At 35.9% G+C, this 26,693-nt stretch overlaps 5 protein-coding genes and 1 non-coding gene across 7 annotated transcripts; 4 read left to right on the top strand and 2 right to left on the bottom strand.

The window, feature by feature from the left end:
• Window positions 1,716-4,997, top strand: LOC18591703 (cyclin-B2-4). The gene is made up of 12 exons (XM_007017968.2): window positions 1,716-1,973; window positions 2,181-2,246; window positions 2,353-2,488; window positions 2,790-2,846; window positions 2,942-2,987; window positions 3,070-3,222; window positions 3,314-3,439; window positions 3,614-3,703; window positions 3,810-4,031; window positions 4,131-4,229; window positions 4,323-4,501; window positions 4,593-4,997. Exons 2-12 carry the CDS (start codon window positions 2,192-2,194, stop codon window positions 4,735-4,737), a joined length of 1,308 nt encoding a protein of 435 aa, XP_007018030.2. The 5' UTR covers window positions 1,716-1,973; window positions 2,181-2,191; the 3' UTR covers window positions 4,738-4,997.
• TRNAE-CUC lies at window positions 5,121-5,193 on the bottom strand. The gene has a single exon. It is a non-coding gene; the product is annotated as a tRNA-Glu (tRNA).
• On the top strand, window positions 6,010-11,718 carry LOC18591701 (BTB/POZ domain-containing protein At2g30600). Its single transcript, XM_018125885.1, has 12 exons — window positions 6,010-7,230; window positions 7,351-7,680; window positions 8,089-8,319; window positions 8,687-8,848; window positions 9,351-9,563; window positions 9,663-9,710; window positions 9,813-9,871; window positions 10,288-10,420; window positions 10,501-10,575; window positions 10,676-10,756; window positions 11,076-11,144; window positions 11,248-11,718. Exons 1-12 carry the CDS (start codon window positions 6,433-6,435, stop codon window positions 11,464-11,466), a joined length of 2,418 nt encoding a protein of 805 aa, XP_017981374.1. The 5' UTR covers window positions 6,010-6,432; the 3' UTR covers window positions 11,467-11,718.
• Window positions 12,033-13,903, bottom strand: LOC18591702 (small nuclear ribonucleoprotein SmD3b). Its single transcript, XM_007017966.2, has 5 exons — window positions 13,635-13,903; window positions 12,862-12,914; window positions 12,654-12,720; window positions 12,513-12,569; window positions 12,033-12,382 (listed from the first exon to the last, which is right to left on the bottom strand). The coding sequence occupies exons 1-5, from the start codon at window positions 13,791-13,793 to the stop codon at window positions 12,320-12,322; spliced, it is 399 nt and encodes a 132-aa protein (XP_007018028.1). The 5' UTR covers window positions 13,794-13,903; the 3' UTR covers window positions 12,033-12,319.
• On the top strand, window positions 15,564-22,267 carry LOC18591700 (1,4-alpha-glucan-branching enzyme 1, chloroplastic/amyloplastic). Of its 2 annotated transcripts, none has more exons than XM_007017961.2 (14): window positions 15,564-15,716; window positions 15,835-15,945; window positions 16,101-16,311; window positions 16,521-16,590; window positions 16,672-16,941; window positions 17,267-18,173; window positions 18,548-18,664; window positions 18,962-19,024; window positions 19,374-19,481; window positions 19,966-20,067; window positions 20,545-20,612; window positions 20,749-20,830; window positions 21,152-21,300; window positions 21,563-21,734. In XM_007017961.2, exons 1-13 carry the CDS (start codon window positions 15,636-15,638, stop codon window positions 21,272-21,274), a joined length of 2,313 nt encoding a protein of 770 aa, XP_007018023.2. In that variant the 5' UTR covers window positions 15,564-15,635; the 3' UTR covers window positions 21,275-21,300; window positions 21,563-21,734. The 2 variants fall into 2 exon arrangements, with proteins under 2 accessions (XP_007018023.2, XP_007018019.2); XM_007017957.2 differs by having other exon boundaries at window positions 15,568-15,716; window positions 21,152-21,268; window positions 21,563-22,267.
• LOC18591699 (dolichol-phosphate mannosyltransferase subunit 1) lies at window positions 23,674-26,677 on the top strand. Its single transcript, XM_007017956.2, has 8 exons — window positions 23,674-23,882; window positions 24,687-24,786; window positions 24,890-24,923; window positions 24,992-25,068; window positions 25,172-25,197; window positions 25,291-25,455; window positions 25,540-25,654; window positions 26,184-26,677. The coding sequence occupies exons 1-8, from the start codon at window positions 23,779-23,781 to the stop codon at window positions 26,286-26,288; spliced, it is 726 nt and encodes a 241-aa protein (XP_007018018.2). The 5' UTR covers window positions 23,674-23,778; the 3' UTR covers window positions 26,289-26,677.

Raw genomic sequence — 26,693 nt, 5'->3', positions numbered from 1 at the left:
ATAATATAAGGTTAAAGAAATTAAAATAAAATATATAATATAAAAATTATATTAAAAAAATAAAAATAAAATTATAATAAAATTATAATAACAAATAAATATAAAATATATGACAATAAAAATATATTTAAGAGATGATATTATATAAAAATTAACAATAAAAAATACAAGTATATTAAACTTGTATTTTAATAAATAAGGGTAATTCTGAAAATTAACATTACATTCTTAATAAAATATTTGTAAACAAACTCTGTTATGTTAACTTTTTTGTATTTTAATTATTATTTTACTTGTATACAAAACACTGTAATATTATTTTTTTTGTAATCACATTGTTTACAATTGTATTATTTATAATTACATTATCTATAATCACATAATATTATAAAATACCAAATACTACCTAAATATTAATTTAAATAAAAATAAGGTTGATCATTCAAAGTTGAAGTTCCTTAAGGCGCATATAAATTATTGCTCACCCCTCCCATTAAATGGAAACTTTTGTAGGGTTTTGGGCAAGGCCAACGGCTTTCTCGATTATTTCCATTTTATAATTAATAAATCTCTATTTATTTGTTTGTGAAACAATATAAGCACTGGACTGGACTGCTAAAATTTGCCAGTGCCAGGCTGCCATCCCTCCTCATTGTCGGATGACTGTTCAGATTATTGAAGACCGAATCATTCAGCATAATCACGAGTCTTTCCTTTTCACTGTTTCTCATCACATACAAAATCTCCTACTCTTTTTATCTCTTGTCCGTCTGATTCAACTATTGTTTCGACGTGTATTGAATGGGTTCGCATTTGTAAAATCAAACAAACCAAATTTTCACAAAAAATAATTAAATTAATCAAAATGTATCTTAAAAATAAAATAATAGAAATCAATTAATACCCGTTGATTATAATATTTATCATCACTTTTTTTAATAATTTTCAACAATATTTACAATAACGATTTAAAAAAAAAAAATAAGTAAGATTACTTATCTCTACATTTTAATATAAATAAATTTAACTTACAAAAATATTATTGTTTTAAAATATTAAAATATATAATAAAAAATTATATTATTAATTATTGATTTGTTCAATCGATTCAATAGTAAATTTTGAATATAAAAAATCAATAAAATAAATTGAAAAAAAATCGATTTCTCTAATCAATTTGAGAACCAAAACTTATTGAATCGATTATTTCAAATTCAACTGAATTCTCTGCTTAGCTCTGAAGTCAACTCTATAATAACATGTGGGAGGGTTTTGTGGGTTGCTTGATTGGACCCTGATTGATGATCATGGATTTCCCATCATGGATAGAAGGAAGTGTAGCCCTGATAATAACAAAATCAAATCATCAAACGGTGGAGAAGAATACTGTTGATATACACTTCCAGGCAACGTGGCAGAATGTTACTGGTACGTCATAGAGAAGTAAGGTAAAGCAAGCAGTGGTAATGTTATCCGTAAGAATTGAATAAGACTAGTAATCAAGCGAAAAAGGGGTAGCTTTTTAGGTAGAAGGGAAAATGTTATTCCTACTAGAAAAGAAAATAGAAATAAAAAAGGAAAATTTTGAAAGCACATGGTAAGGTAACCGTTAAGCGCACACAGAAGAACGCGACTTTCCATCTATAAGATCGGACGGCTAGGATTTACTAGCCGTTAGTTTTAAAAATGAAGAAAGGCCATGTGCGGACATATATCCGCTCTTTGCGTCTCAATTTTCCCTTCATAATTTCGTCTTTTTCCGTGCAAAACCCCCCAAAAAGCCTGAACAAGAAGAGAAAGAGAGAGAGAGGGAGACAGAGAGATCACTCGATCGCTGCTCAAGCCTCAAATGTCATTCTCTTGAGTAATCTCTCTGTTCGATTTCCTTTTTCAGTGAAGTGAAACATCCAAGGAAACGGGGTTTTGGAATCTGGGAGCGGGGAGAGATCAACGGGGAAACTCTTTTGTGAAAGGTTCTTGAAAATTATCCTAATTTAATGATCTGTTGATCGTCTTTCTTTATTGGGTCTTTGCCATTTCTTTCAATTTAAAAATTTAAAAAAAAATGGTTTTTTTTTCATTTTTAATTTTGATTGAAGGGCGGTCTTGATGATCTTTGTCTGAAGTTCAGGGATGTCTATATCAAGTGGATTCTTATTGTTTATAGCTGTTGTTTGTAGATACGGGAGAAATGGCTGGATCGGATGAGAACAATCCTGGAGTCATCGGACCCTCACATCTTCAAGGTGCTTAATTCAAACCCATCTCTGTAACCCCTCTTTTTATATTTAGATAAATTTTTGAAATTTAAGTATTAAAGAAATGTTTTTTCTTTGTAATTTGCAATGAAAGGGGGTTTGCGTGCCAGAGAAGGTGGGAAGTTTGTGGCGGCGACTGGGCAGAATCGAAGAGCATTGAGCACCATTAATCGGAACGTAATTGGAGCTCCATCTTACCCTTGTGCAGTGAACAAGAGACCTTTATCTGAGTGCGTACTGTCTTAAATCCTCTCTCTGTTTGGTTGCTGAGAAAAGAAAAGAAAAGAAAGTAGATCTTTTTGAGTTAGCTATTGTTGGTTTTGTTTCTGATTCCTGAATGAGATTGAATAAATTATGTGTATGAAGAGTGGGGTTTGTCTTGGCATTTATGGGTCCAAAAAAGAGACTTTTTTCTTCATTTTTTAAAAATAGATTTCTATTTCTCTCTTTCTCAGCAGCAAGAAATTGAAGATTTATTATTAAGTCAAAGTTTTGATATTCTTTTTCCATTTTTTTTCTCTTTGAATTCAGAAGAAATGCAGTCTGTAATAAGATCCCACCCATACCTGCGCATAGACCAATTACTAGGTCGGTAACTTTTTTCTTTAGTTTTATGATGTTTGCTTTGAATGCCAAAATATGTCTTCTTCATGATCCGTTTGCTTATGATTTTTTCTATTCAGAAAGTTTGCTGCCCAGATGGCTAACAAGCAGCAAAACAAACCTGAGGTACCGCTTTTTACAATGAAAGAATTTGGTGTTATCCTCAATTATTCAGTAACATTAAATTATTGGTTAATTACATTAACAGGAAGTAAAGAAGTCACTCCAGTCAGTACCAGTTTCAAATGAATCTGAAGATTGCACCATTATAGATGTGGACGACCCTAAGGCAAGTAGTGACTCCGATGTGCCAATGTTTGTGCAACACACAGAAGCTATGCTGGAGGAGATTGACCGGATGGTATAGGACACCCCCCTTTACTGTAAACTCATCCATCAATCAATCTCATGCTTTTCTTCGGAATTGCACTGATTCTTTGTCTCCCCTGCAGGAGGAGGTTGAGATGGAAGACGTGGATGAAGAGCCTTTTTTGGACATTGATATTTGTGACAAAAAGAATCCCCTTGCAGTTGTTGAGTACATTGATGATTTATACAAATTCTACAGGAAAGCAGAGGTGACTAGCTTTCTATTTTCATTGTTTTATTTGAACAGAAAGAGGGAGAGATGAAGCCTTCTTTTTGCTAGTCAATATTTTTAGTTCTAGCTAATTGATGCTCAATTGCAAACATTTATTCGTCAATTCTTTTGGAGGGTTGATTTTCTGAACCTGTATGTGTAATTTTTGCAGTGTACTGGTTGTGTTCCTCCAAATTATATGGCGCTGCAATGTGACATTAACGAGAGGATGAGAGGTATCCTTATTGACTGGCTGATAGAGGTATGCAAACTGTTGCATTGATTGACTTGCATCTGGGTTAGGAAGTGAATTAGGTAGAATCCTGGTAATTGAAAATCCATCGTTAATGAGCATTATGGAATGACAGGTTCACTACAAGTTTGAACTGATGGAGGAGACCTTATATCTGACAGTAAATCTAATCGATAGATTTTTAGCAGTTCAACAAGTAGTGAGAAAGAAACTTCAGCTGGTTGGAGTAACAGCCATGCTTCTTGCCTGCAAATATGAAGAAGTTTCTGTTCCTGTTGTAGAGGATCTGATTCTGATTTCTGACAAGGCCTACAGCAGGAAAGAAGTGCTTGATATGGTTTGCAATTCAACATTGAGTTTTCATAATTTCACCCATATTTTTTTAACATCACTCAATCAGAAATAGGAATGACATGTATTGCCTCTTGATTTGCAGGAGAAACTGATGATCAATACCTTACAATTCAATCTATCTTTTCCTACACCGTATGTGTTTATGAGGAGATTTCTCAAAGCCGCTCAATCTAACAAGAAGGTTTGTGACAACAAAACATTGCCATCTTGTCTCTATTATCCAGCAATATTGTTAAATGAATCTGAGATGACGGTAATTGTGACTTTGAACCAGCTTGAGCTTCTGTCGTTCTTCATGATCGAGCTTTGCCTAGTTGAATATGAAATGCTCAAGTTTCCACCTTCTTTATTAGCTGCTGCTGCTATTTTCACTGCTCAGTGTACTATTAGTGGGTCTAAGAATTGGACCAAGACCAGTGAGTGGTATACTGCCTACTCGGAAGAGCAGCTTACGTAAGTCTTTTAGTTTCTTTGTTCTGCTGAATTTAGCAGCAAATGTTTTGTTCCCAGTTAAAACTTACTGTTGTTTCTTGTGTTTGTGAAGGGATTGCTCAAGAATGATGGTTACTTTCCATCAGAAGGCCGGGACAGGGAAACTTACAGGTGTACACAGGAAGTACAGTACATCTAAGTATGGTTATGCTGCAAAAACTGAGCCAGCAACTTTTCTCTTGGAGGCTAGATTCTAGCACTGCTGAAAAGGCAATGATTGATCAAATCCTACTAACTAGGAACCTGAGGGGGGAGGGATGCCATTGAGCAACACAAAGTTGCCCCTGGGATATATAAATACTGACTTGGTGTTTGCCCTTTGAATTCTGCCTTTCGATTTACATTTTATTTGAACATAGCAGGAGGAGGATGTTTGTTTCTTTTTCTCCTACCTGGAGAGTAAAATAATTGTAAAACTGTTCCATCCAAATCTATATATATTTCATTTGTTGGATTTCTTTTGATGGTAAAGCAGCTTTTTAGTTTCACTTATTTCTTTTAGTTGTAAATATTGGAAAACAACTACTTTCCAAAAGCAAAATGTTGCACTAAGGAAATTAAAATTGATAAAAAAAACATATTCCGTTGCCGGGACTTGAACCCGGGTCTCTCGGGTGAGAGCCGAGTATCCTAACCACCTAGACTACAAAGGACTTGAAATTGTATGCCGATGCTTTATAAATTGATTTCCACACACTAATCCATAAAACCAGATGCTTCAAAGTGCTAGTAACCTTCCCTTGCTTCAATTTGAATAACGTATTTATATACCTTTTATCTATCATAAAATGAGTAGTTTTTTATTAAAATCAAAATACTTTCTGATTAAACAAAAGAGGTGACATTAAATTAAAAGTGGGAAAAAATTGGATGAAAACAGTTTATTGGTCCACAAATTGAAACTACAAACTATACCTATAAAATCTATTACACTACCAGAAAACAACGAATGAGAAAAGAAAAAAGTGAAAAAGAAAGCAACGATCCTAATGTGGTCTGACGTCGTCAGCAGACAGACAGATAAAAAAAATCTTGTTGTCGATGTCACAGAACATCCACAGCTGCCACGCACTCTTTGCCACGTTTCAACATCCATCACCAACCCCAAATTTGAGCCATAAATTCAATTCATTTCCAAATCCTTGGAAACAAGATCAGATCCTCAAAAGACCAACTTGCCAGATTAAGAACAGCCCCCTACGAATTCTTTAAACGATCAGCTTTCATTTTCATTTGATCCAAAGTATCTCCCTTCGTTTTATGGTCCTGCGAATATTCTTGCAGGTAAATTAAATAACAGAAAAAAAATACCCACCGTGAATACGTTGTAAAAACCTGATATTTTTCTGTTGAAAGCTAAAGCTGTTACCGTCGCTTCCCATCTCATAATGTCCTGTATTTGTCTGTTCTTTGGACTTTCGTGGGTGGGCTTATTTTTAAGGTTATCTGTGGAGATATTTTTGCGTATTGGTCTTATACTTGGATAAGTATGTGGTGTAGGATTGATTGCGACCTAAAAGCAGCTGGTGGCTTTGGATTTTTTGTCAAGTTGGACGATTCCAGCAGTTTCTGGGTACCTCTCCGATAGGGATGGTTGAACCTTCACTGATTTAGTTTTAACTTTTAACCCCCAAAGTTTATTAATTGTCAGCATCTTTTTTGGAGGAATTCAAGTCTCGAATTTGTATTCTAATGTGCTTTAGTTTGATTAATTACAACCTAAGATTGTTATTTTCTTGCTTTGATGTAAGCTTCTCCTTTTTTGTATTTTTGTCAGATAAAAAGAAGGTGGTGATATCTCCCTCACTCTCTCAGGTTCCTATAAATACGGCTGATTTATTAGCTTGAGTTTCAAGTGAGTGAAAAGTTTTGGTTTTCTATTAGGAAAGATTATGGAAAAGAAAGAAAAAAAGTTCCTCACGGTAGCTCCTTTTGAGTGTGCTTGGAGAAAGGATTTGAAATTCCGGGAAGCTGGCAGAGGGTGTGTAGCATTTGATGCGTTTGCACACAATGATGTTACAGTGGTGTTTAGGGAGAATGTAGGAAGTCAACACTACCATTATAAGAGGGATAACAGTCCTCATTATACTGTAATCATTGGTAGCCATCGGAATCGTAGATTGAAAATTGAGGTGGATGGGAAAACTGTGGTTGATGCAGCAGGTGTTGGCCTATGTTGTTCTTCAGCATTTCAGAGTTATTGGATTAGTATCTATGATGGATTGATTAGTATCGGTAAAGGAAGATACCCTTTTCAGAATCTTGTGTTCCAGTGGCTAGATTCAAATCCAAATTGTAGTGTTCAGTATGTTGGCCTTAGTAGCTGGGATAAACATGTAGGCTATAGAAATGTTAATGTGTTGCCCTTGATGCAAAATCATTTGTTGCTGTGGAAGCAAGTGGATTGTGGTGAATATAATGGCGAGGATGATGGTGATGAGGAGTTGGAAAATGAAAAAATGGGCTATGAGAAGTGGGGACTTGAAAATTTTCTTGAGAGTTGGGAATTATCTGATATGTTCTTCATTGTTGGTGAGGAGGAAAGGGCTGTCCCTGCTCATAAGGTTATATTGCAAGCATCTGGAAACTTTTCTCTGAGCTCATCAGATGGAGATGTAGTTCAGCTACAGCATGTAGCTTATCCAATTCTTCATGCGCTTCTTCAATATGTATATGCAGGCCAAACACAGGTATCTTTTATTTTTTCCTCTATGGAGTCCACTGTTATTGGCATTCACTATCAGTTCAAAAGATTTATTCTAGTTTCTCTTGTCACAGTTTTTCTGATTTCTTGCTTCTGTTTGACATAGATTTCAGAGGCACAACTTTGGCCCTTGTGGGCTCTGAGCTTACAGTTTGAAGTGATGCCATTAGTGAAGCAATGTGAGGAAGCAATGGAGCGGTTTAAAGTAAATAAAAAGTTGTTTGACTCAGGAAAGAATGTGGAGTTATCATATGCAAGTTCTCAGCCCCATTCTGGGGGAACCTTCTCCTCAGGGCACCCGATAAACATGCAGAGGCTCCAACAATTGCATTCAACAGGCGAGTACAGTGACATTAACATTTACATTGAAGGTCAAGGTCTCATTGCTCGGGCTCATAAAGTTATTCTTGGCTTCTATAGTGTCCCATTTGCAAAGGTGAGCACCTCATGCCTCCTATGGATTATGCTGTAGAAAATTGTACAACAAAAATTAAAACTATAGACAATTCTCTTCTGCAGCTATGAGATCTCACCACAAGAAATTGAAGTCTATTAAATGAAATAAATTTTAGTTTCAAATTGAATATATTATCAAAACTTGACTGAACTTGTACTAGGATCTGTTTCTTTTCATTATTATTTATTTAAGGTTGAAGTTATTGGTTAAAGAATTTTTCTTGTTTGGCTTTTTCTGCTTTGCCATAGTTCAAATAGCTTCAAGTTTATGTATAAAAGGAAGTTATTATTGGGGGCTCATGTCTTCTCTTCAATTTCATCAATTTTTTGGTTCTCAGTTTGGTTGTGTCGACAAGATTTGCCTCTAATATAATCAGTTGTCATGCAGATGTTCACAAATGGAATGTGTGAGAGCAACACGCCTGAGGTCTGTTTAAAAGATGTGTCTTCAGAAGCATTGAAGGCTATGCTTGAATTCATGTACAGTGGGGAGCTCCGTATTGAGGATACTGAGGACTTTGGTACCTTGTTACTCCAGCTTCTTCTATTGTCTGACAAATTTGGAATCTCTCTTCTTCATCAGGAATGCTGCAAAATGCTTTTAGAATGCCTCTCAGAGGTAGTTTTAGTAATCTATAGCTTTTGAAATTATTTGATTTGGTGGTTTTTGTTCGAGCCATGCATATATTTTTGTCGCCACTGTCTCATTATGATTTTTGTATGAATAGAATTAAAAGAACGGGGAAGTGACTTGCGGTATCGGAGTTCTGAAAACAAAAGAAGAGACCCCTTTTATAATAATGAATTTTAAATATTGATACCTTTCGTGTACATATTACATGCAGGGATGGAGTTCTCCTAGTGGAAGAGGGTCATACAACAAGAGTTTTTCTATTATGCACAAGTTTAATGGACGAGGAAGCAGACAAATTTGGCAAAGTAATTGGGCTGTTGCTTGTGAAGCTAACTGTTGAACTTTGTTGCAGGGCTCTGTCTGTCCAATCCTCCAAGTGGTTGCATCAATCCCATCATGTAAACTTATCGAAGAAACTTGTGAAAGGAAATTTGCAATGCACTTTGACTACTGCACAACTGCAAGCCTTGATTTCATCTCTTTAGACGAGACAACTTTTAGGAATATTATTCAGGTGGGTTTCCACTTGTCAAATTCATATGCTTATTTGGCTAACTTGTTTTGGGGGTAATAACTGAGTGGATGGTAGTATAACTACACTACAGTGTGTTCTCGTTTTAAAACCACAAATTCTCCAATAATTCTTAACTAGGATGGGGCTCAAGTGCTCTATGCGAATAGTATAACTTCCAACTTGAATAGTGAGAAGCTGTTCAGTGATGAGCAGTGGTTTATGCTGCTACATTCTAGTGTTTTTTTATTTAATAAATTGGACCAAAGTGGCAAATCAGTTATATAGATAGAGATGGAGAAACTTAAAGATGTATGCTGAAGTTATCTATATTGCTGGTCAATGGTTCTTTCGCTTATTTGATTGCTGGATTTGGGGCAATCATAAATCAGACCTATCTTTTGGTTGGTTTATGCAAGTTATAATTTAGATTTAGAGTTACATATGAAGTGTCCCGCATGATAAGTTTTCTTATCTCTTATGATAAATTATGAATTTCTCGCAGCATCCAGATCTAACAGTAACATCCGAAGAAAGAGTTCTCGATGCAATTTTGATGTGGTGCATGAAAGCAGAGAAATTGTGTGGGTGGGAGTTGGTGAATGAGCTAATGATAAATTCAACTTCAGAAAGTCTGTTCAAGGAAAGGCTTCAGTCAGTTGATGACTTGCTTCCATCAGTGCGGTTTTCTTTATTGCCATATCCCCTGATTAAGAAGGTAAGAAATCCCTGCATATACAGATATCTATCAAGCAGAATGCTAACAAAAGGACTATAGTCCAACTATCAACGTCTATTTTTTTCAATGATGTTGCAGTTGGAAAATACCAGTCTAAGCAGGCACATTTCTGCTTTTGGTGATCTTGTAAGTTTGTTGTTTCTCTTCAAGAAACCTTTTGGAAATGTGTTTGAACACAGATTACTTATTGTTTCGTGCAACACTAATGTCTTTATGTTAATGAAATAGGTTACGGAAGCCATTAATTATAAAGAATGCACAGTGACGATACATGGAAATGACCAGAAGTAAGTGTTTGTTCTTTTGCGCTTATACATCTTGATATCTTGCTCGTAAGGGGCTTGCATTCTGAATTGAAATGTCATTTTCACTACTTAGAAAATGGCTGTTAAAATTGAAAATCCGATACTTGTAGTGAAGAGAAACCAAGCCCTCCATAATCTCCTCGCTTTCTTAGGGTTTAGCTTGCTTGCCTTTAACCTCTCATCATTGATACAAATACTGCTCTGACCATCAGGGCAGTTCCTTTGTCATCTTTCATTTTTTTCGTCTAAAAGAGCTAATCTAGATCTTGCCGAATGATGCTAGACTTATTTAATGGAAGATCTTTTAGATATATCTGCATTCTGCTTGAAATGCATTTCCAAAGATGTGCAATGTTCTTGAGCAATGAATTGGCTAACATTGTTTTGTCTTGGTTTAGTGTAAAATTTCAACATAGACGTTCTAGTTATAAGGAGCTCCAGTATATATGTGATGGGGATAGCAATGGAATTCTGTACTTTGCTGGGACATCATATGGGGAACATCCATGGGTTAACCCTGTACTGTCTAAGGTGAAATTCTCAATCCTCTCTCTTTATTCATTCATAATCCAATTACCTTTTCCTTACCCCCCTTTAACTACATGCTTCAGAGAATTGCTATTACAGCTAGTAGCCCCACTTCAAGATACACTGATCCCAAGGTTTTGGTATCAAGAACTTACCAGGTATGATGAATCGAAACCTTTCAAAGTTCTATAAAATATATCTAAAGTCTAATGCATTATTAGCTGAACTAAGTGACAATCAAATGATGTCCCATTTCAGGGAACATGTTTTGCTGGGCCTCGTATGGAAGGCGGACGTATCTGTGCATGGTGGATGATTGACATTGGCCAAGATCATCAGGTATCTGCTCAGGACTCCCTGCTACCTTCTTATACTAATGAAACTTTAATTTGGTTAAATTAGTTGTCGATAACCATAAATGATGTTAGCATCATATGCATCCAACTTTCAAGTGTCTTTGGAAGAAAATATGGTCTGACTTCAGTAGCAAAGAAGTTTCAGGTGCAATTGAGTTTTCATGTCTGCTTGTCTCTTCCAGTCATAGCATGTTTGAGTATAATTTCGTTCTGTCCTAAGCTGTATTAAAAATTTCAGTTTAAGTGTTACTTTCAGTGAAATCTGATACCAGTCTTCTGATGAGCAAATGTGATTAATGCAGCTTATTTGCAACTACTACACATTGAGACAGGATGGCTCCAGGGCCTACATAAGGTGTTGGAAAATTCAGGTAAAGAAGATATTGAGTTAATTGTTTCTTAGATATTTGTGCTGGAATTAGTGAATTCTAACAATGGAAGCAAACTCTAAAGTAACACTCCTCAACTTTCCAGGGTTCTGTGGATGGAAGATCTTGGATAGATTTGAGAGTACACGAGAATGACCAAACAATGTGCAAGCCCGGTCAGTTTGCATCATGGCCTGTAACTGGAACAAATGCTCTGCTTCCATTTAGATTCTTCAGGGTTCTACTTACTGGTCCAACAACAGATTCTTCTCACCCCTGGAACTTCTGCATTTGCTTCCTGGAGCTGTATGGTTACTACCGCTGAATAGGATTAGTATCATTTCCTTCAAGTTGATTTTGTTTAACCTCCATGTACAGTGTCATCAATAAACTCATGAAGTTGAGGACAGAATTTGCCTCATCCAATTCATGCCGCTTAGATGAAAAACTTGATTGCTCTATAATCTCGGTCTCACCCCTTAAAAGAAGATAAGTTAGCGACCCTGAATTATTTAGTATAACTTATTTAGCTCAAGAATATACGTGTTGGTCACTGTCCACAGGACCATAACTCCCATACCTTCTATGCACAAGGCAAATGCATCTACAAACTGAATACAAAAACACCAATGATGTAACCTAGGATCATACCCGTCTGAGGTACAGTTCTGTAAGTTTGTGTAGGTTTAAGACTACTACGGTTATCATTGTTAACTTTACCAATGTCAAATGAATATAAAAGGCTGTTGAGCACAGAGGAATACGGATTCCAAACGGCCTATGGCGTGGGAGGTGTACTTGCATTTCCGTACAAACACAAAACAGCAATACAGGTATAAAATTCAAAAAAACCAAACTATTAGTTCTAGGATCATAAGCGCATGCTTATCATGTTCCCACAAAGTACGTGCATCATGAATAAAAGGCCAGTAGAAATAATAAGATCATTTTGTCATTTCAATACATGAATTCATAAACTAAGCAGTCCCTTGGATCCAGGCCAAATAACTTCACCTCCATCTAATTTCTTTTTCCTCAACATAACAAAAGAGTCGAACCTTTTACATCAAATATGAGGACTACAAGCTCGGTTACTAAACTCAAGGCCTCTCAGGTGGCCTACAATGATGAATGCTGCTCCTGACATAAGATACTAGAAACCATTTGACAAGACAAAGTTACCTACGAACAGATGGCACACCACCTCTACCGGCTGTTGTGCCCCGGCCAGCAGCTTGAGCCTGTAAAACAAAAAAATGAATTTAAAAATTAGGAACCGATGCTCACAAACAAGTTAAGGGCATAAATAAATAAGCAAACAAAAGCAACATTCTTTGGGTTCCATCTTAATTACAGGATAGGTGAACTTACTTTAGCTCGCATTGCAACAGCTCTACCTCTGCCAACTCCTAAAGATGAGCTCTTACCCTTCAAGAAGTTACGAAAGGAAGTCAGACATTGTCTAACAAGTGCATAATCTACGAAACTGATAACTTGCAAAAAGATACATACTTTGATTTTAGCATCCAGACGCTTAAACATAGGAGCATTCTTCAACATGTCAGGTATGACCATAAACCTGTCAAAACAATACAATCTTTCAACATACAAACAAAGAATGTCTGATCTAAACATAACCACACCCTACTACCAGCAAATAAGTACCACCTATCAACCCCATTAAAAATAAGGAGACAGGGTGGAAAGAGAGACGCAATACCTGACTTTACTGCCTCGAATGAAAACATGCTCAAGCAGTGATACCTTTCCATCCTGAAGCCAAGCCAAACCAATCATCTTAAAATCAGTTACAACTGCAAGTAAATGAGAGGAAAGACAGAGAAGCTAGAGCCAAAAGGGAACTGAGCATGCTTTTCAAAAACATATCTACTTCTTAAAATGGGGATGAGAGGAATATTCACTTAATATCAGAAGGAATTTTCTCAGAAATAAAATCAGAAAATACAAAACTGAGTGGCATTCTGATTTCTCATCTTTTAATGGCGAGGAAATTAGATATATTAAATAAAGAATCATGATACAATAAGTCTGAGAAATACTTCATCGACTAGGGTCTGTACCTGACATTTGTAGTAAATTGTGGTTTCAGGCCTAAATTTGATTGGAATAGACACAAAAATACATATAACCTAACTAGGAAGACACAACAATAAATAAAACATCCAAACCAAGAACAAATTCAGATATAGCGGCGAGTGATTGCTGAGTCATATCCTGAAATTCAAACACTAAACCCCATCCATCTCTTCCTTTCTCTCCTATTAGCCCGTTCATAAACTTAAGTCCAAAGTTCCGGCATCCACTGCCTAAACTATAACATCAAATATTGAAGCATGTTAGGGTTTATCACTAACTGCGCATGAACCATAAACCCTAAATTCCTCGGATCCAAGAAGAATTGGACAAATCAAACTCATTACTCAGCAGTTAAAGATAGAGAAAAAGGGGGGAAAGTCGGAAATAGAGAGGTACTTTAGCAGTGTAGGTGATGTTCTCGAGCTGGCAATTCCAGTTATCTTCGCATTCGACCATGCTTCCTCTGTAAAGCTCTCCGCTCTTGAGCTCCACCGTTACCACGTGACCCGACGCCTCGTGTAGCAGCTTCACCGGTATGCCCAAGCTCCGGCTCATTGTTTCCCTCCCTTCTTTCCTTTTCTCTGTTGTTTTTCCTCCTTTCTTGCTCGCTCGCCCGCTATGCTTCTCGTACAAATCCTAAAACCCTAGTGCTCGACCAAATTCAAGTTGTATATAAAATTTCATAATCAAATCATCAGGGTATATTTGTAATTCTCTACATATAGTAAGGACAACTTCGGAGAATTCCATCGCTAGTTATGAATAAATCAGGGCCCTTTCTTCCTTTTATGATTAATCCTGTGCCGTTGGATTATTTGACTTCTATCCATTGGTTGAATACTCGACTCCGTGAATTTGCGGACCGTGGCCGGGGGAGAACTGGTTTTTTTTCCCCCCTCAAAATCACAAAAATTGCTACGAGGACCTTTTTTATGGCAAAGGTAAGGTATAATTATCATTCAGTAAGCTAAGAGACATACACATTAAATAGTTGATGTTCCCAAACTTTCAAATGATGTAGAGTATTAATTTTTCTAATCAAATCCGAAGATATGAGTAAGAGATTATTTAATTATAATAATCTACATCTCGAGATAAAAATATAATTAAAGATTTAATAAAAATGTGTCACCATTATATATCAACTTAGTTTGGTTTTTCATCATATTCACTTATTTTATAAGTTCTATAGATAGAGGATGATTATTAAATGTGATTGGTTTATGAAATTTATAAATAGTAATACTAATACAAAGAGATAATGTGATTCTTTCAACTTTAAATGGAATGTGTATTTTGTTATATTAATATGAAACTTTTAGTTAATGAGATTTTATCTTAATAACAAAGAGACTCCGAAACTTTGAAATTTTATGTAAATTGAATTTAGTTTATTTTCATGTTTGATTTTTTTAATCATATTCTAATTTATTGATTGGTTAATTTGTCTATTCAATGTACATATGAGATGATAATTGATTATCATTTATATTTATACTTTTAATTTCATTAAAAAATACATAAGATTTGTAAATTTATTTTATTAATTAATTAAATCTGTTGAGTGTTTCATATTTCACTTCAATCACCACCAAATCTTGTGCTCATTCATTAAGGTACTAAAAGAAATCATTTATTTTTTACTTGTCTCACTTTGCAAGGTCAGAATTTAGAGCGTATAATTAAACAAAACATATAAATTAAATAAAAAGTAGTAATTACTAGTGATATCAAATGTTTTCAAGTTTATTCCCAATAAGAAGCAAACATTAATCTTATCATATGAAAAGACCAAAACTTATTATTTAACAAACTTTTCCTTTCTTCTCGTTCACAAGACATATGAAAGTTTTCCCTTAGAAAAACTTTATAAATTTATAATTAGCCGATAAGAGATATTAGAATGTACAATATTTTTTTTTTAAAAAAAAAGCAACATTGACGTGTGGATGAGGTTAAGTAGGGATAAAGCGGTTGAGTTGTCACGGGGAACATATTTTTGATTGATTTCGAGACGCTTGTAACATCGATTGACAACCGTCAGATCATCTTTGCTCTTGGCTTCAGTAGAAAAGCGGAATAATCTGATTTATCTTCGTCCTTTTTCACAAATTATTAATGCCCGAATTTTAACGGGCAGCTGGGTCATAACGTGGGCCATCTGCTTTGTTTTTTTCCAAAGGCAATCAAAATCACAGCGAAAAAGAAAAAATTAAAGTTAAGAGCACATAATTTTGAAATGAAAAGTGGGCCCAGCATCCGACGGCCTAGATTTTCTTGATAGATGGCGCTAATCATTTTTTAACGACAATCAGTAGCTCACTCCCTCCGTGTTTAAAATTTCTTGCTTGCTGGAAGAGGAAAATGGAGCTGAGAAGCTGAATCCGGGAAAGGAAGATGCTGGGTTCGTTGGGTCTCCTCGCCACGCCTTTTGCTTTCGATTCTTTCTCGCCTTCATCGAACAAGGCCCGCACTTTGGTAATTCGAACTTCTAATCAAATTTCTTGATGATGAATCTGCATGCATTCTGTTTCTACTTGTTGGGTTGGTCGTTTAGCTTCGAACGAAAGATTCTGATGAATTTCTTAATCATCAGAGTTCCACAAGTAATCATCAACTTGCCAAACAACTAGCAGTTGAATCTAGACGTGGATCCCGAAAGTTGCTCGGGCGATATGTATTTCCGCTCAACTCAGTGTATGGAAAGGTATGAATTTTTAAAATTTTTCTTTTGAAGATATTTCTTACACGATGAGATATAATATTCGTTGAAATCTTCGCTATGTTTGGTGTTAAATATGAATTTGTAAGTATTTTTGGTATTGACTGAGTCATCTTCTCTGCTTCATTTTTCCCTTCCAGGTCAGTCATGGTTCCCTAATCTCAGCTGTTCTGGTTGATGATAGTTCAACAATGACATCGTCTGAGGAAGACGCTCAAAACATCGGCATCTTGGGTGTTGATTCTGCCTTCGAACCATTTAAGGATCACTTCCTATATAGAGTTAAGAAATACGTGGATCAGAAAAATCTCTTTGAAAAGCATGAGGGAGGCCTAGAGGAATTTGCTAAAGGTGACTTTCATTTCTCATTATCATCAATGCTACCCGCTTCTGAATTTGCTTGTATGTTCTGACATCAAAGGCTGCTTCAATGATGAAATTGCTTGCTCCTCAGGAGCTAAAGAGTAAAATCGATATTTATATGACGATGCTCAAAGGAGATAAGTTTTTTTCTTTTTCCAACCCTTTTTTAACAATCTGTCTTTTACCCTCTTTTATAGGTTATTTGAAATTTGGATTCAACAGAGAAGAAGGTGGAATTGTCTACCGTGAGTGGGCTCCTGCTGCTCAGTAAGTTTGGGTTTCTGAAATACAAGTTCACTAACTTTGTTATCCTATCATTGCTTAGACAGAGTCTTTTGAATCATGTAGGGAAGCTCAAGTTATTGGAGACTTTAACGGATGGGATGGCTCCAACCACAAGATGGAAAAGAATCAATTTGGCGTTTGGAGTATTAAAATTCCCGATTCTGGGGGAAATCCAGCTATTCCTCATAATTCAAGAGTCAAGTTCAGATTCAAGCATGGTGATGGAGTTTGGGTAGATAGGATTCCTGCTTGGATTAAGTATGCCACTGTAGACTCTACTAGATTTGGAGCACCATATGATGGTCTGCATTGGGACCCTCCACCTTCAGAAAGGTGCAATTTGTTCATATTTTACTTGATTTATTTTTATAGTGATGATATTTCCACAAATGTAGAAAAAATATATTTAGTCAACAATTGTGCAGTGCAGGGTTTCGGGTATCTTAATCTTTACTCATTTTTTTATCCAGAATTACAATTTCTCTCATCATTTTGGAACATGTTAATTAAAAAATTAGTTTGATATTGCTTGAGATGGGAACTTGCTGCCACTATCCACTGCAGTTTCATCACAATTAAAGCAATGGTAATTTTCTGCTTTTAGTATATATGATTGGGAAATTGTGACTTTTAATGTATTCTTTCATTGATAATGCAGGTATGAATTTAAGTACCCTTGTCCTCCAAAACCCAAAGCCCCAAGAATATATGAAGCTCATGTTGGAATGAGCAGCTCAGAACCGTGCATTAATTCATACAGAGAATTTGCTGATGATGTTTTACCTCGTATTCGGGCAAATAACTATACTACTGTTCAATTGATGGCTGTAATGGAGCATTCTTATTATGCATCATTTGGATATCATGTTACAAACTTTTTTGCTGTAAGCAGTAGATCTGGAACTCCTGAGGACCTCAAATATTTGATTGATAAAGCCCACAGCTTAGGTCTACAGGTCTTGATGGATGTTGTTCACAGCCATGCAAGTAACAATGTCACTGATGGACTCAATGGCTTTGATGTTGGCCAAAGTTCACAAGACTCATATTTTCACTCTGGAGAAAGCGGTTACCACAAGTTATGGGACAGCCGACTGTTTAATTATGGTAATTGGGAAGTCCTTCGCTTCCTTCTTTCAAACTTGAGGTGGTGGCTTGAGGCGTTCAAATTTGATGGCTTTAGGTTTGATGGAGTGACGTCAATGTTATATCATCACCATGGTATCAACATGGGATTCACAGGGGATTATAATGAGTATTTCAGTGAAGCAACTGATGTTGATGCTGTTGTTTATTTAATGCTGGCCAATTCTCTGATACATAGCATCTTGCCGGATGCAACTGTAATTGCTGAAGATGTTTCCGGTATGCCTGGACTTGGTAGGCCTGTCTCTGAAGGGGGAACTGGTTTTGACTACCGCCTGGCGATGGCTATCCCTGACAAGTGGATTGATTACTTGAAAAATAAGAACGATGAAGAGTGGTCAATGAAGGATATATCCCGGAGCTTGACAAATAGGAGACAAACTGAGAAGTGCATATCCTATGCTGAGAGTCATGATCAGGTATAAACTATGAAAAGTTATTTTTCTCACCAATTTATTTCTTAATTTGGTTAAATCATTTCTTTCTGGCACTGAGAAATTGTTCTGCTTGGAAATGTCTCAATTTTGGCTTGGTAACTCACTTTCGGATGATGACAGAAAGAGATATAGCATAAAGAAAGCTCGATTAATAAAATGCCTACTATCCTCTTCCTGTCTCCCCCATCCCTTCGCAAAGAATAAGAGGACATACTTGTTAAATGGTTAATATCATGGCAGATCTCCTTTCCCGAATCCAATATCATATTAATACTTCTTAATCTTGCCTTCTCCTTTTAACCTTTGTATATTTGCTATTTGTCATGCTTCATGGATTTTACTGTTTGTTTGTGCAGGCTATTGTAGGTGATAAAACAATTGCATTCTTGATAATGGATAAAGAAATGTACTCTGGCATGTCATGTTTAACAGATGCTTCTCCTACAGTTGAGCGAGGGATTGCACTTCACAAGGTTGGTGCTAACTCAAATCTTAGAGGCTCCTCTCTTCGTGGTTTCCTTAATTTCTTACTTTGTTGATGGCATGACAGCAACCATGAATCTCTCTCTCTCTCTCTCTCTCTCTGTAAGCTTAGAAACTGCTTTTGCTTTAAAATAACAGCACATATGGAACTTGGATTATTTTATTTAGCCTTCTTGTTTGGCCTCTGCATAGATCATCTTTATTTATTCAGTCATTATTCCCATTGTTTCTCTCTCACTCTCTCTCACATTCTTTTTTGTTTTTTTGTATTTAAATTACTTTTGCAGATGATACATTTTATTACTATGGCATTAGGAGGAGAGGGCTACCTTAATTTTATGGGAAACGAGGTAAGCAATCTGTGCTGACTGATCGTACTGCACAGTGCATTAAGATTTTGTTTGGATGGATATTAGAGAAAATTTGAAGTCTAGAAAGCAAGAAGATTTTGACTGTTAGAATATTCGTATGGATGAAGATCAGCCAAGGCACTTTAAGTCACAAATACATGAATATGTTCAATAACTAGGTAGAAGGCATTAAAAAGTAAAGAGGTGATTGGCTATATCTGCCTGGAGGCAATTTTCTAAATAAGGGTTTGTTCTCTCTTTTAACAAATAAGGTTACAAGAGAGCCATCTCTGGAAGGGCGAGTACTGTCTCCTGTTTCTTTTGATATCTCTTCTGCATGTTTGTACAGTTTGGACATCCTGAATGGATTGACTTCCCAAGAGAAGGCAACGGGTGGAGTTATGAAAAATGCAGAAGACAGTGGAGCCTGGTGGATACTGAACACTTGAGATACAAGGTCTGAGGTCTTTTTTATTTTTAAGTATTTGTTAAAGTTACTTTGCTTTATTCTATCCCCGACCCATCTCTTATTAATCCTGTGGGCAACTGGAGTATTTGCTATTGTTTGAACTTTTAACGTTAGGACATAAGTTTGTGAATATGGGCCAAGCGACCATTTAATCCCTCACGACCTTTTCATTTCAATACCATAATGCTATTGATAAGAACCAGATCAGAGTCAAGTTGAAAGCTCAAGAATCTAGCTGAACATGGACCATGGTTGGTGATTATTGTGGAAACACTGATAATGCTCAGCTGCATTTTTAACTTTGAAGGCACCTGTATAATCTATTTTACAAAAACTGGATATAATTTTCCTTCTCTATTTTTGCATCCTAATCTTTGTTTTATTTTATTTTCATCTTTCTCTATTGAGGAGGGTTTGCTCCTGATATGCAATTCCTTACATGGTTTTTTCTCTTCGTGTTTGAGCTTTACAGTTCATGAATGCATTTGACAGAGCTATGAATGCACTTGATGATAAATTTTCATTCATTTCATCAACAAAACAGATACTGAGCAGCTGTAGTGAAGAAGACCAGGTAAATCTACAATGGCAGTTGGCTGTTAGAGTTAGAGCATTGCCCCTTTTCCTCTAATTCATGATGCAACATGCATGCATATTGTTAATAATGAAAGTTATTTGACATTGTTATAGTTGAAACTTTTATTATTAGAAATAATAAATTGTTCATCCATCACTCTTTTGTATGGTTCTCCAAAAACCGAAAGACCACAGTGGCTAGCAAACAAGATATACGTGTTTCCTTTGAATTTCAAACATGTATGGTAAATTGTTTTGAAGGTTCTTTGTACTTTTCATCATGCTAGTGTACTTTTCTTTCTTCCCTTTATCCCCAAACTGATAGAGATAATGAACCCCACCGTTGTTTTGTTGTCCTCTGCCTTATAACCTTCCCTTGTAGTGGCTTTAACCACTTTAGTTTTGGTGGATGTAGTTTTAACAGTTTCCTTTAAGAACAATCACCAAGGCTTTGATTAATGTTTTCTCAATTTAGGTTATTGTCTTTGAGCGGGGAGATCTGGTTTTTGTGTTCAACTTTCACCCCAAGAATACATATGATGGGTATGTATGCTGTAAATTGTGAAAAAGTCTACATATGCTAGAAAGTTTAAATGAAATCAGCTAAGGCCTATGTGACATTGTAATTAATTACCTGCGCTTTAAAACTTTTTGAGTGACTATTGTGTAAAACATACAGGTACAAAGTGGGGTGTGACTTGCCAGGGAAGTATAGAGTTGCTCTGGATAGTGATGCTTGGGAATTTGGTGGGCATGGAAGAGTAAGGAACTCCTGCTTTTGTTATTATGCTTGCCTTTTGCTATTGATGAAAGAATGATGTTGTTTTCTGGCTAGATTTCTTGCAATATAATTGGGGTTTTACAGCTACTTTTTATGAGTTTTCTCGGGACTTAATGACAAAAAACAAACAGCTGATTGTTTCCTTAGGTCTCGGAGTGGCCACTGGTCCTCTAAGTTGGTAACTTCAGTGTATTTAGCTGATACTGGGAACTAATGAAGTCAATTGCATCTAAAAGCCTATCTTCCTCTTCTATGAATTGTTTTACTCTCCTGGTAACGCTATAATTAATTCTTCTGGTAGGTGGGTCATGATGTGGATCATTTCACATCTCCCGAAGGAATACCAGGTGTGCCTGAAACTAATTTCAACAATCGTCCTAATTCTTTCAAAGTACTCTCGCCAGCTCGCACGTGTGTGGTATGACATCTCGTCCTGGTCTTTCTGATGATGTAATTTCTCTAGTGCAACTGATATGGTACTTTTTGTCACTTTTTCTTTATAGGCATGGAAATGTACCCAAGTTCCTACTTACCACTGCTTGACATTGATAATTGTGATTTGGTATTTTTTTTCCTTCTATTTTTGAGCCCGTAGGCTTATAGCTTTTGGAACTTTGGGTGGCATCACAAATCTCTGCCTGTTTCCATAGTCCTTGAACCTTTCTTCGAAGTTAAAACAAGGATTTACAGATTTCTTACAAATTTTTCCCAGGTTTATTATAGAGTGGAAGAAAATCCAGAAGACATTAATGACGGCAACTTAACCAGTGCCGATGAGACATTACAAGTAGATGCAGTAAAGCAGGAGAATACTGAAGAATCAGCTTCAGTGGTAGATGTCATGGAGACCAAATCTCTGCCTGTATCTATAGAAAGTCCAGGAGTGGAAGAAAGTCCAGGAGAAACAAACGACGACAATTTGGCCGGTGTTGATGAGAGGTTGCCAATAGAAGGAGCAAAGCAGGAAAATATTGAAGAACGAGCTTCTGTGGTAGATAGAAGTTTTGCTGCTAAGCTAGATACTCCTGAAGTGGAAGAGAGGGAGGATGGAACATTGGACGACTAAGCTTTTCAGCTCCAGTGCAAATCAAACAGAGTATAAGCCTATTCGTGTTAGCTTGTTTTGTGAATAATAGTAGTGTGAGGAGTGACCAGGGAATTTTGTATTTGTTTGTAGATTTCAGGCAGAGAATAATATAGTCTGCTTAGGTGCTAGTCATCACTGTAGGAAGACCGAAGTCTACTGATCGTAGTCAATAAGATCTGTAGAGTTGTGAAGATCTAGTCTACAGTAAGTGCATCTGAGCATTTGACTTGTTGATGTACATGATCTCTATGTTTTAATACCCTTCCCTCAATAAAAAATCCACTGTGGGTCCTATTTGTTTTTCCCATAGCAGCAGTTGCCGTGGTTAAATAGTTTGTAGAGAAAATTTCAGTATGTAGCATCATCTCATCCGATCTTGATGACCATAGCCCTATCAATCTATTAGGTCTACCCACCAATAGCCCACTTCCATTTTCATCTTTTTCCGCTTCTTTCTTTAGCCCACGCCCTTTTCCATCTCGTCTCTCTTCTTAGCACCAAACGGTGTCCTTGGGGCGTTGTGCCCTCATTTATTCTCCTTTTCTTTTGTGCATTCTTTAACCATAATTTGTGATACCGGGGTTTTGGGAGCCCTAAACCCTAAAACCGGAATTTTTGGAACTCTAAAATCGGCCGAAACTCTAAATTGGTCAAAACCCTAAACTAGCTAAATCCTTAAAACCAATTAAAACCCTAAAATAGAGTAAAACCCAAAAGTAAGCTAAAACCTTGAATTAATTGAAACCCTAAAACTTTTTATAAAAATAATCTAAAAATCAACTTGATTTTAGACTTAACAATTTGTGTATTCGTGTTTTGATCGTGTCGTGTAAATAGAAAGTATTAATAGTTATACGAATAAACACAAACTTTATATGATTAATTAATCATATCAGGTTCTTGAACACGTATATAGATATATTTAATAAATATGTAATACAACACGATACAGCTAACACGTTTATTAAACGTGTCAAAATAAATTTTATATGACACGACACAATTAACACGATTAAAATTTATATGATTTATGATTTGTTTTCACAATTTATATAATTAATATACAATTTATATGATTAACACAATTAGAATAATTAAATTGAAATATGTACAAGTAAAATATGATTTTATTATTCAAATTTACAACAAAAAATTATAAATATTATAATATATACTAAATATAAATCATCATAAAAATGTTAATATTTATATAGATCAATAAATAAGTTTTAACCGTATGCTAAACGTGTTTACACTACACGTGAACATGATTAAATAAATAGGTAATAAACGGGTTATAGGTTATACGAATACACTATAACATGATTAACTAATTATATCTTAAATGGGTTAAGCAGATTTAACACGGTTAAGTCGTGAACGATTAAAATATAATTTATTTGTGTCTTAATGTGTCGACATAATTAATACACGCAACACAATTAACTTAAATTCAAACTCAATTAAACTTGTATCATGTTTATATAATATTATCGTATTGTATATAAAATTATCAGGTCTATCTGAGCTAGGCTAATCTTGCATAATTAAATTATCCCTACCTTGGTCCCAAACTTGGATGTCTTGTCTTGGATTAGTCCAGTTGTTTTTATCCTGCTTGCGAGGCCTGCTATGACTTTCGCCCAATTGAGTTTACACAGCGACCTCGATCGAAGCGGCCTGCTGCGCTCTTGGCCCAATTTTAAGGAAGCATCGTTGAAAAATCAAAAAAGAAAAATGAAGAAGGAAGGCGAGGGGAAAGCGAATCAGCTTGGTCTTTTGCGTCGAAAAACACTTGCTGTTCCCATAGAAGGAGAAACGGGGGAGGCAGAAAGAGAAAAATGGAGCAGAAGAAGGAGAAGAATAAGTACAGCGTGATAGTACCAACTTATAACGAACGCCTCAACATTGCTCTCATCGTCTATCTCATCTTCAAGCATCTTCGGTATTTCCAACTCCAAATCTCTCTTTGTCTTTTGTTTTTGTACATGATTTTTATGTTTTTCTTTGATCGCTGAACTCGTAATTTTAGTATCTGGAGGTGCTCCGTCGAGATCTGATTGCTTTTCTTGAATTCGCGTTCTTTTCTTTGTGCCCCCTTTGTCCTGATCGAATTTATGATGTGCGTCTGATACGGTATTAGAATTGTCTGTTTTCATTTATCTTATAGTTTTCTTATTATGAAAATGTTTTGAATTGGATGAATCTAGATAAAGTTTGTAAATCTGTTTTAGAAAGTAGACCTCCGTTATTCTGGAATAATTATCGAGAAATAAATTGAAGCATATGTTGTTTTTGAAAAAACTCTTGTTCTTTACATACTTAATCCAACTGTGTGAAATTGAACCTCAGAGTTTAGTCAATGATCCTGTCTTTGTCCATTTAGCAGTTTTCTTGAGTCTTTGTAAGTTCAAATACCTGTATGTCAAAATTCCACATATCTGGTGTCGTTGGAAGCAAAATTCTAACCACTAATGAGTTGATATCTTGGAAGGGAAAATATATGATTCATTCCACTTCTCCTGCAATGTGATTTTGCTTCATGTCGTTCATGATGCTTAGTATAGGTCTTTTCATCAAAATGTAACTGCCTTACACTCAACAAATTCTGAGTTAAATAGGGGGCATGATAAGTTTAACATAGATAAGTTTCGAGTTTCCTTTCTCGAAAACCAATTCCTTTGATATTGTGATATCTCCCAATATGTTGGCTTGTGTAAGCTGTTGTAATTTTTTGTGCTTGGAGTAGGGAGGTAGATTTTGAAATAATTGTGGTGGATGATGGGAGCCCTGATGGTACTCAAGAAGTTGTGAAACAACTGCAGAAACTGTATGGTGAAGATCGTATCGTAAGTTCCATGCTAATATACCTACAAAATTGGATCTATATGTAATCTGTTTTGCTGATCAATGCCTATGCTTACCTATACTTCTGTCTCTTTGATGATGCAGCTATTAAGACCTAGACCTAAGAAGCTTGGATTGGGTAAGTATAAATTATTCCCTGTCAGGAATAATAGATGGTGCTGGCCTTTGAACTGTTATTGGTTTCAGGAACTGCTTACGTACATGGTTTGAAGCATGCTTCTGGAAATTTTGTTGTAATCATGGATGCTGATCTATCACATCATGTAAGTGTGATGGTGTTTTTGTAGCCTATTTCTACCAGTTAAATCACAACACTTCACTTCCTGTTTTCTCTCACTTATATGATCTCTTCATCTTGTTTTGCAGCCAAAATATTTGCCAAGCTTCATCAAGTAAGATATCTTCTGGTTGATTCTGTAGGGTGTACTATTATGCCTGATTTACTTAAATCCTTATAATGTTTTGATCATTGACATCTTTATTAGGAAACAGCTGGAAACTGGTGCCAGCATAGTTACTGGAACACGGTACGTTAAAGGTGGGGGTGTGCATGGATGGAATCTGATGCGCAAGCTAACAAGTAGGGGAGCCAATGTTCTTGCACAGACCCTTTTGTGGCCTGGTGTGTCGGACTTAACGGGATCTTTCAGGTATAAGAACTAATTAATAGAAGTGGGCAATTTCAGACTGTCATAGCTTTAGGGCTAATGTTTCCTTTTCCTTGTCTTGTAAAGGCTTTATAGGAAATCAGTGCTTGAAGATGTCATTAGCTCCTGTGTTAGCAAGGGATATGTCTTTCAAATGGAGATGATTGTTAGGGCTTCAAGAAAAGGCTACCACATTGAAGAGGTATAATTCATTTCTATAGTTGCATATGAATAAACTGATAGATATTTTAACCTTAAGTCAACTGTTGTTATCTTTGACTTGTTTGTGCTAGGCTGAGTACTTGGTAAATGACATGTAAGAGTCAAAGTTCTTGTTATCTCTTTAAATACCGATAAAATTCATTTTAAAAACCCAAGACTACAAATTGGACTTCAGTGCTACTGCCTTTGCAACCTCCACACCTAACTTGAATGCTGAGTTTGTTGTACCCAAATTATTCTTTCAACTTAATCTCTGTGAAGATAATTTTCCTATTTTGCTTTGTGAATGGGATTTTGTGGTGGAGAATACATTGAACCCTTACAGTTGAATGTTCTATCCTGCATTTATTGTACAGAAATTATATGGATCAGTGTTTTGATCATATGGTTTCTTCTCATCCCCTACTTCATCTTTAAGCTGTGTGCTGTTCAAACATCAATTTTTCATGTAGCTAAACAATTTATATCCTTCACATTTATGTTGATTTGGTTTTTTCTATTGTCTACAGGTTCCAATAACTTTTGTTGATAGAGTATTTGGAAGTTCAAAGCTCGGAGGATCTGAAATTGTAGAGTATCTAAAAGGCCTTGCATATCTTTTGGTCACAACATGACACCTTCCTACAAATATAGCCAACATGATAACAAGAAGTGACTGCTTGAGATTTGCAGTGGTGACTCTGCACGGTACACAATTTTTATGGCTTGCTCTTAGAAGTTACCTTATGTAACCTGACTTTTGATGGCAAATTTGGTTGAAGAACTCAAAAAGTATTTCACTTAGGGAATGTTTTTCACTGGAAATGAAGAGGCAAAAGCTTGTTTGCCAACTGTCTTTTTCTTCTGCAAATTTGCCAGTTGTAGTCATTTTTGGTTAGTTTAGCCAGTTTACTAAACCAAAAGACAGTAACTTGTACTTACTTTGGTCTTGTCAAATGAAGAAGGAGACGACAGGAGACTGAATATTCAGACGAATAATGAAGTAGGAAACTTCATTCATTCAGCAAACCCTTTTTGCT

Source organism: Theobroma cacao, chromosome 8, assembly GCF_000208745.1.
Source record: "Theobroma cacao cultivar B97-61/B2 chromosome 8, Criollo_cocoa_genome_V2, whole genome shotgun sequence".
NCBI classification, from domain to species: domain Eukaryota; kingdom Viridiplantae; phylum Streptophyta; class Magnoliopsida; order Malvales; family Malvaceae; genus Theobroma; species Theobroma cacao.
The sequence above is the reverse complement of the archived record's forward strand: the minus strand, read 5'-3'. Positions and strand labels throughout refer to the sequence as shown.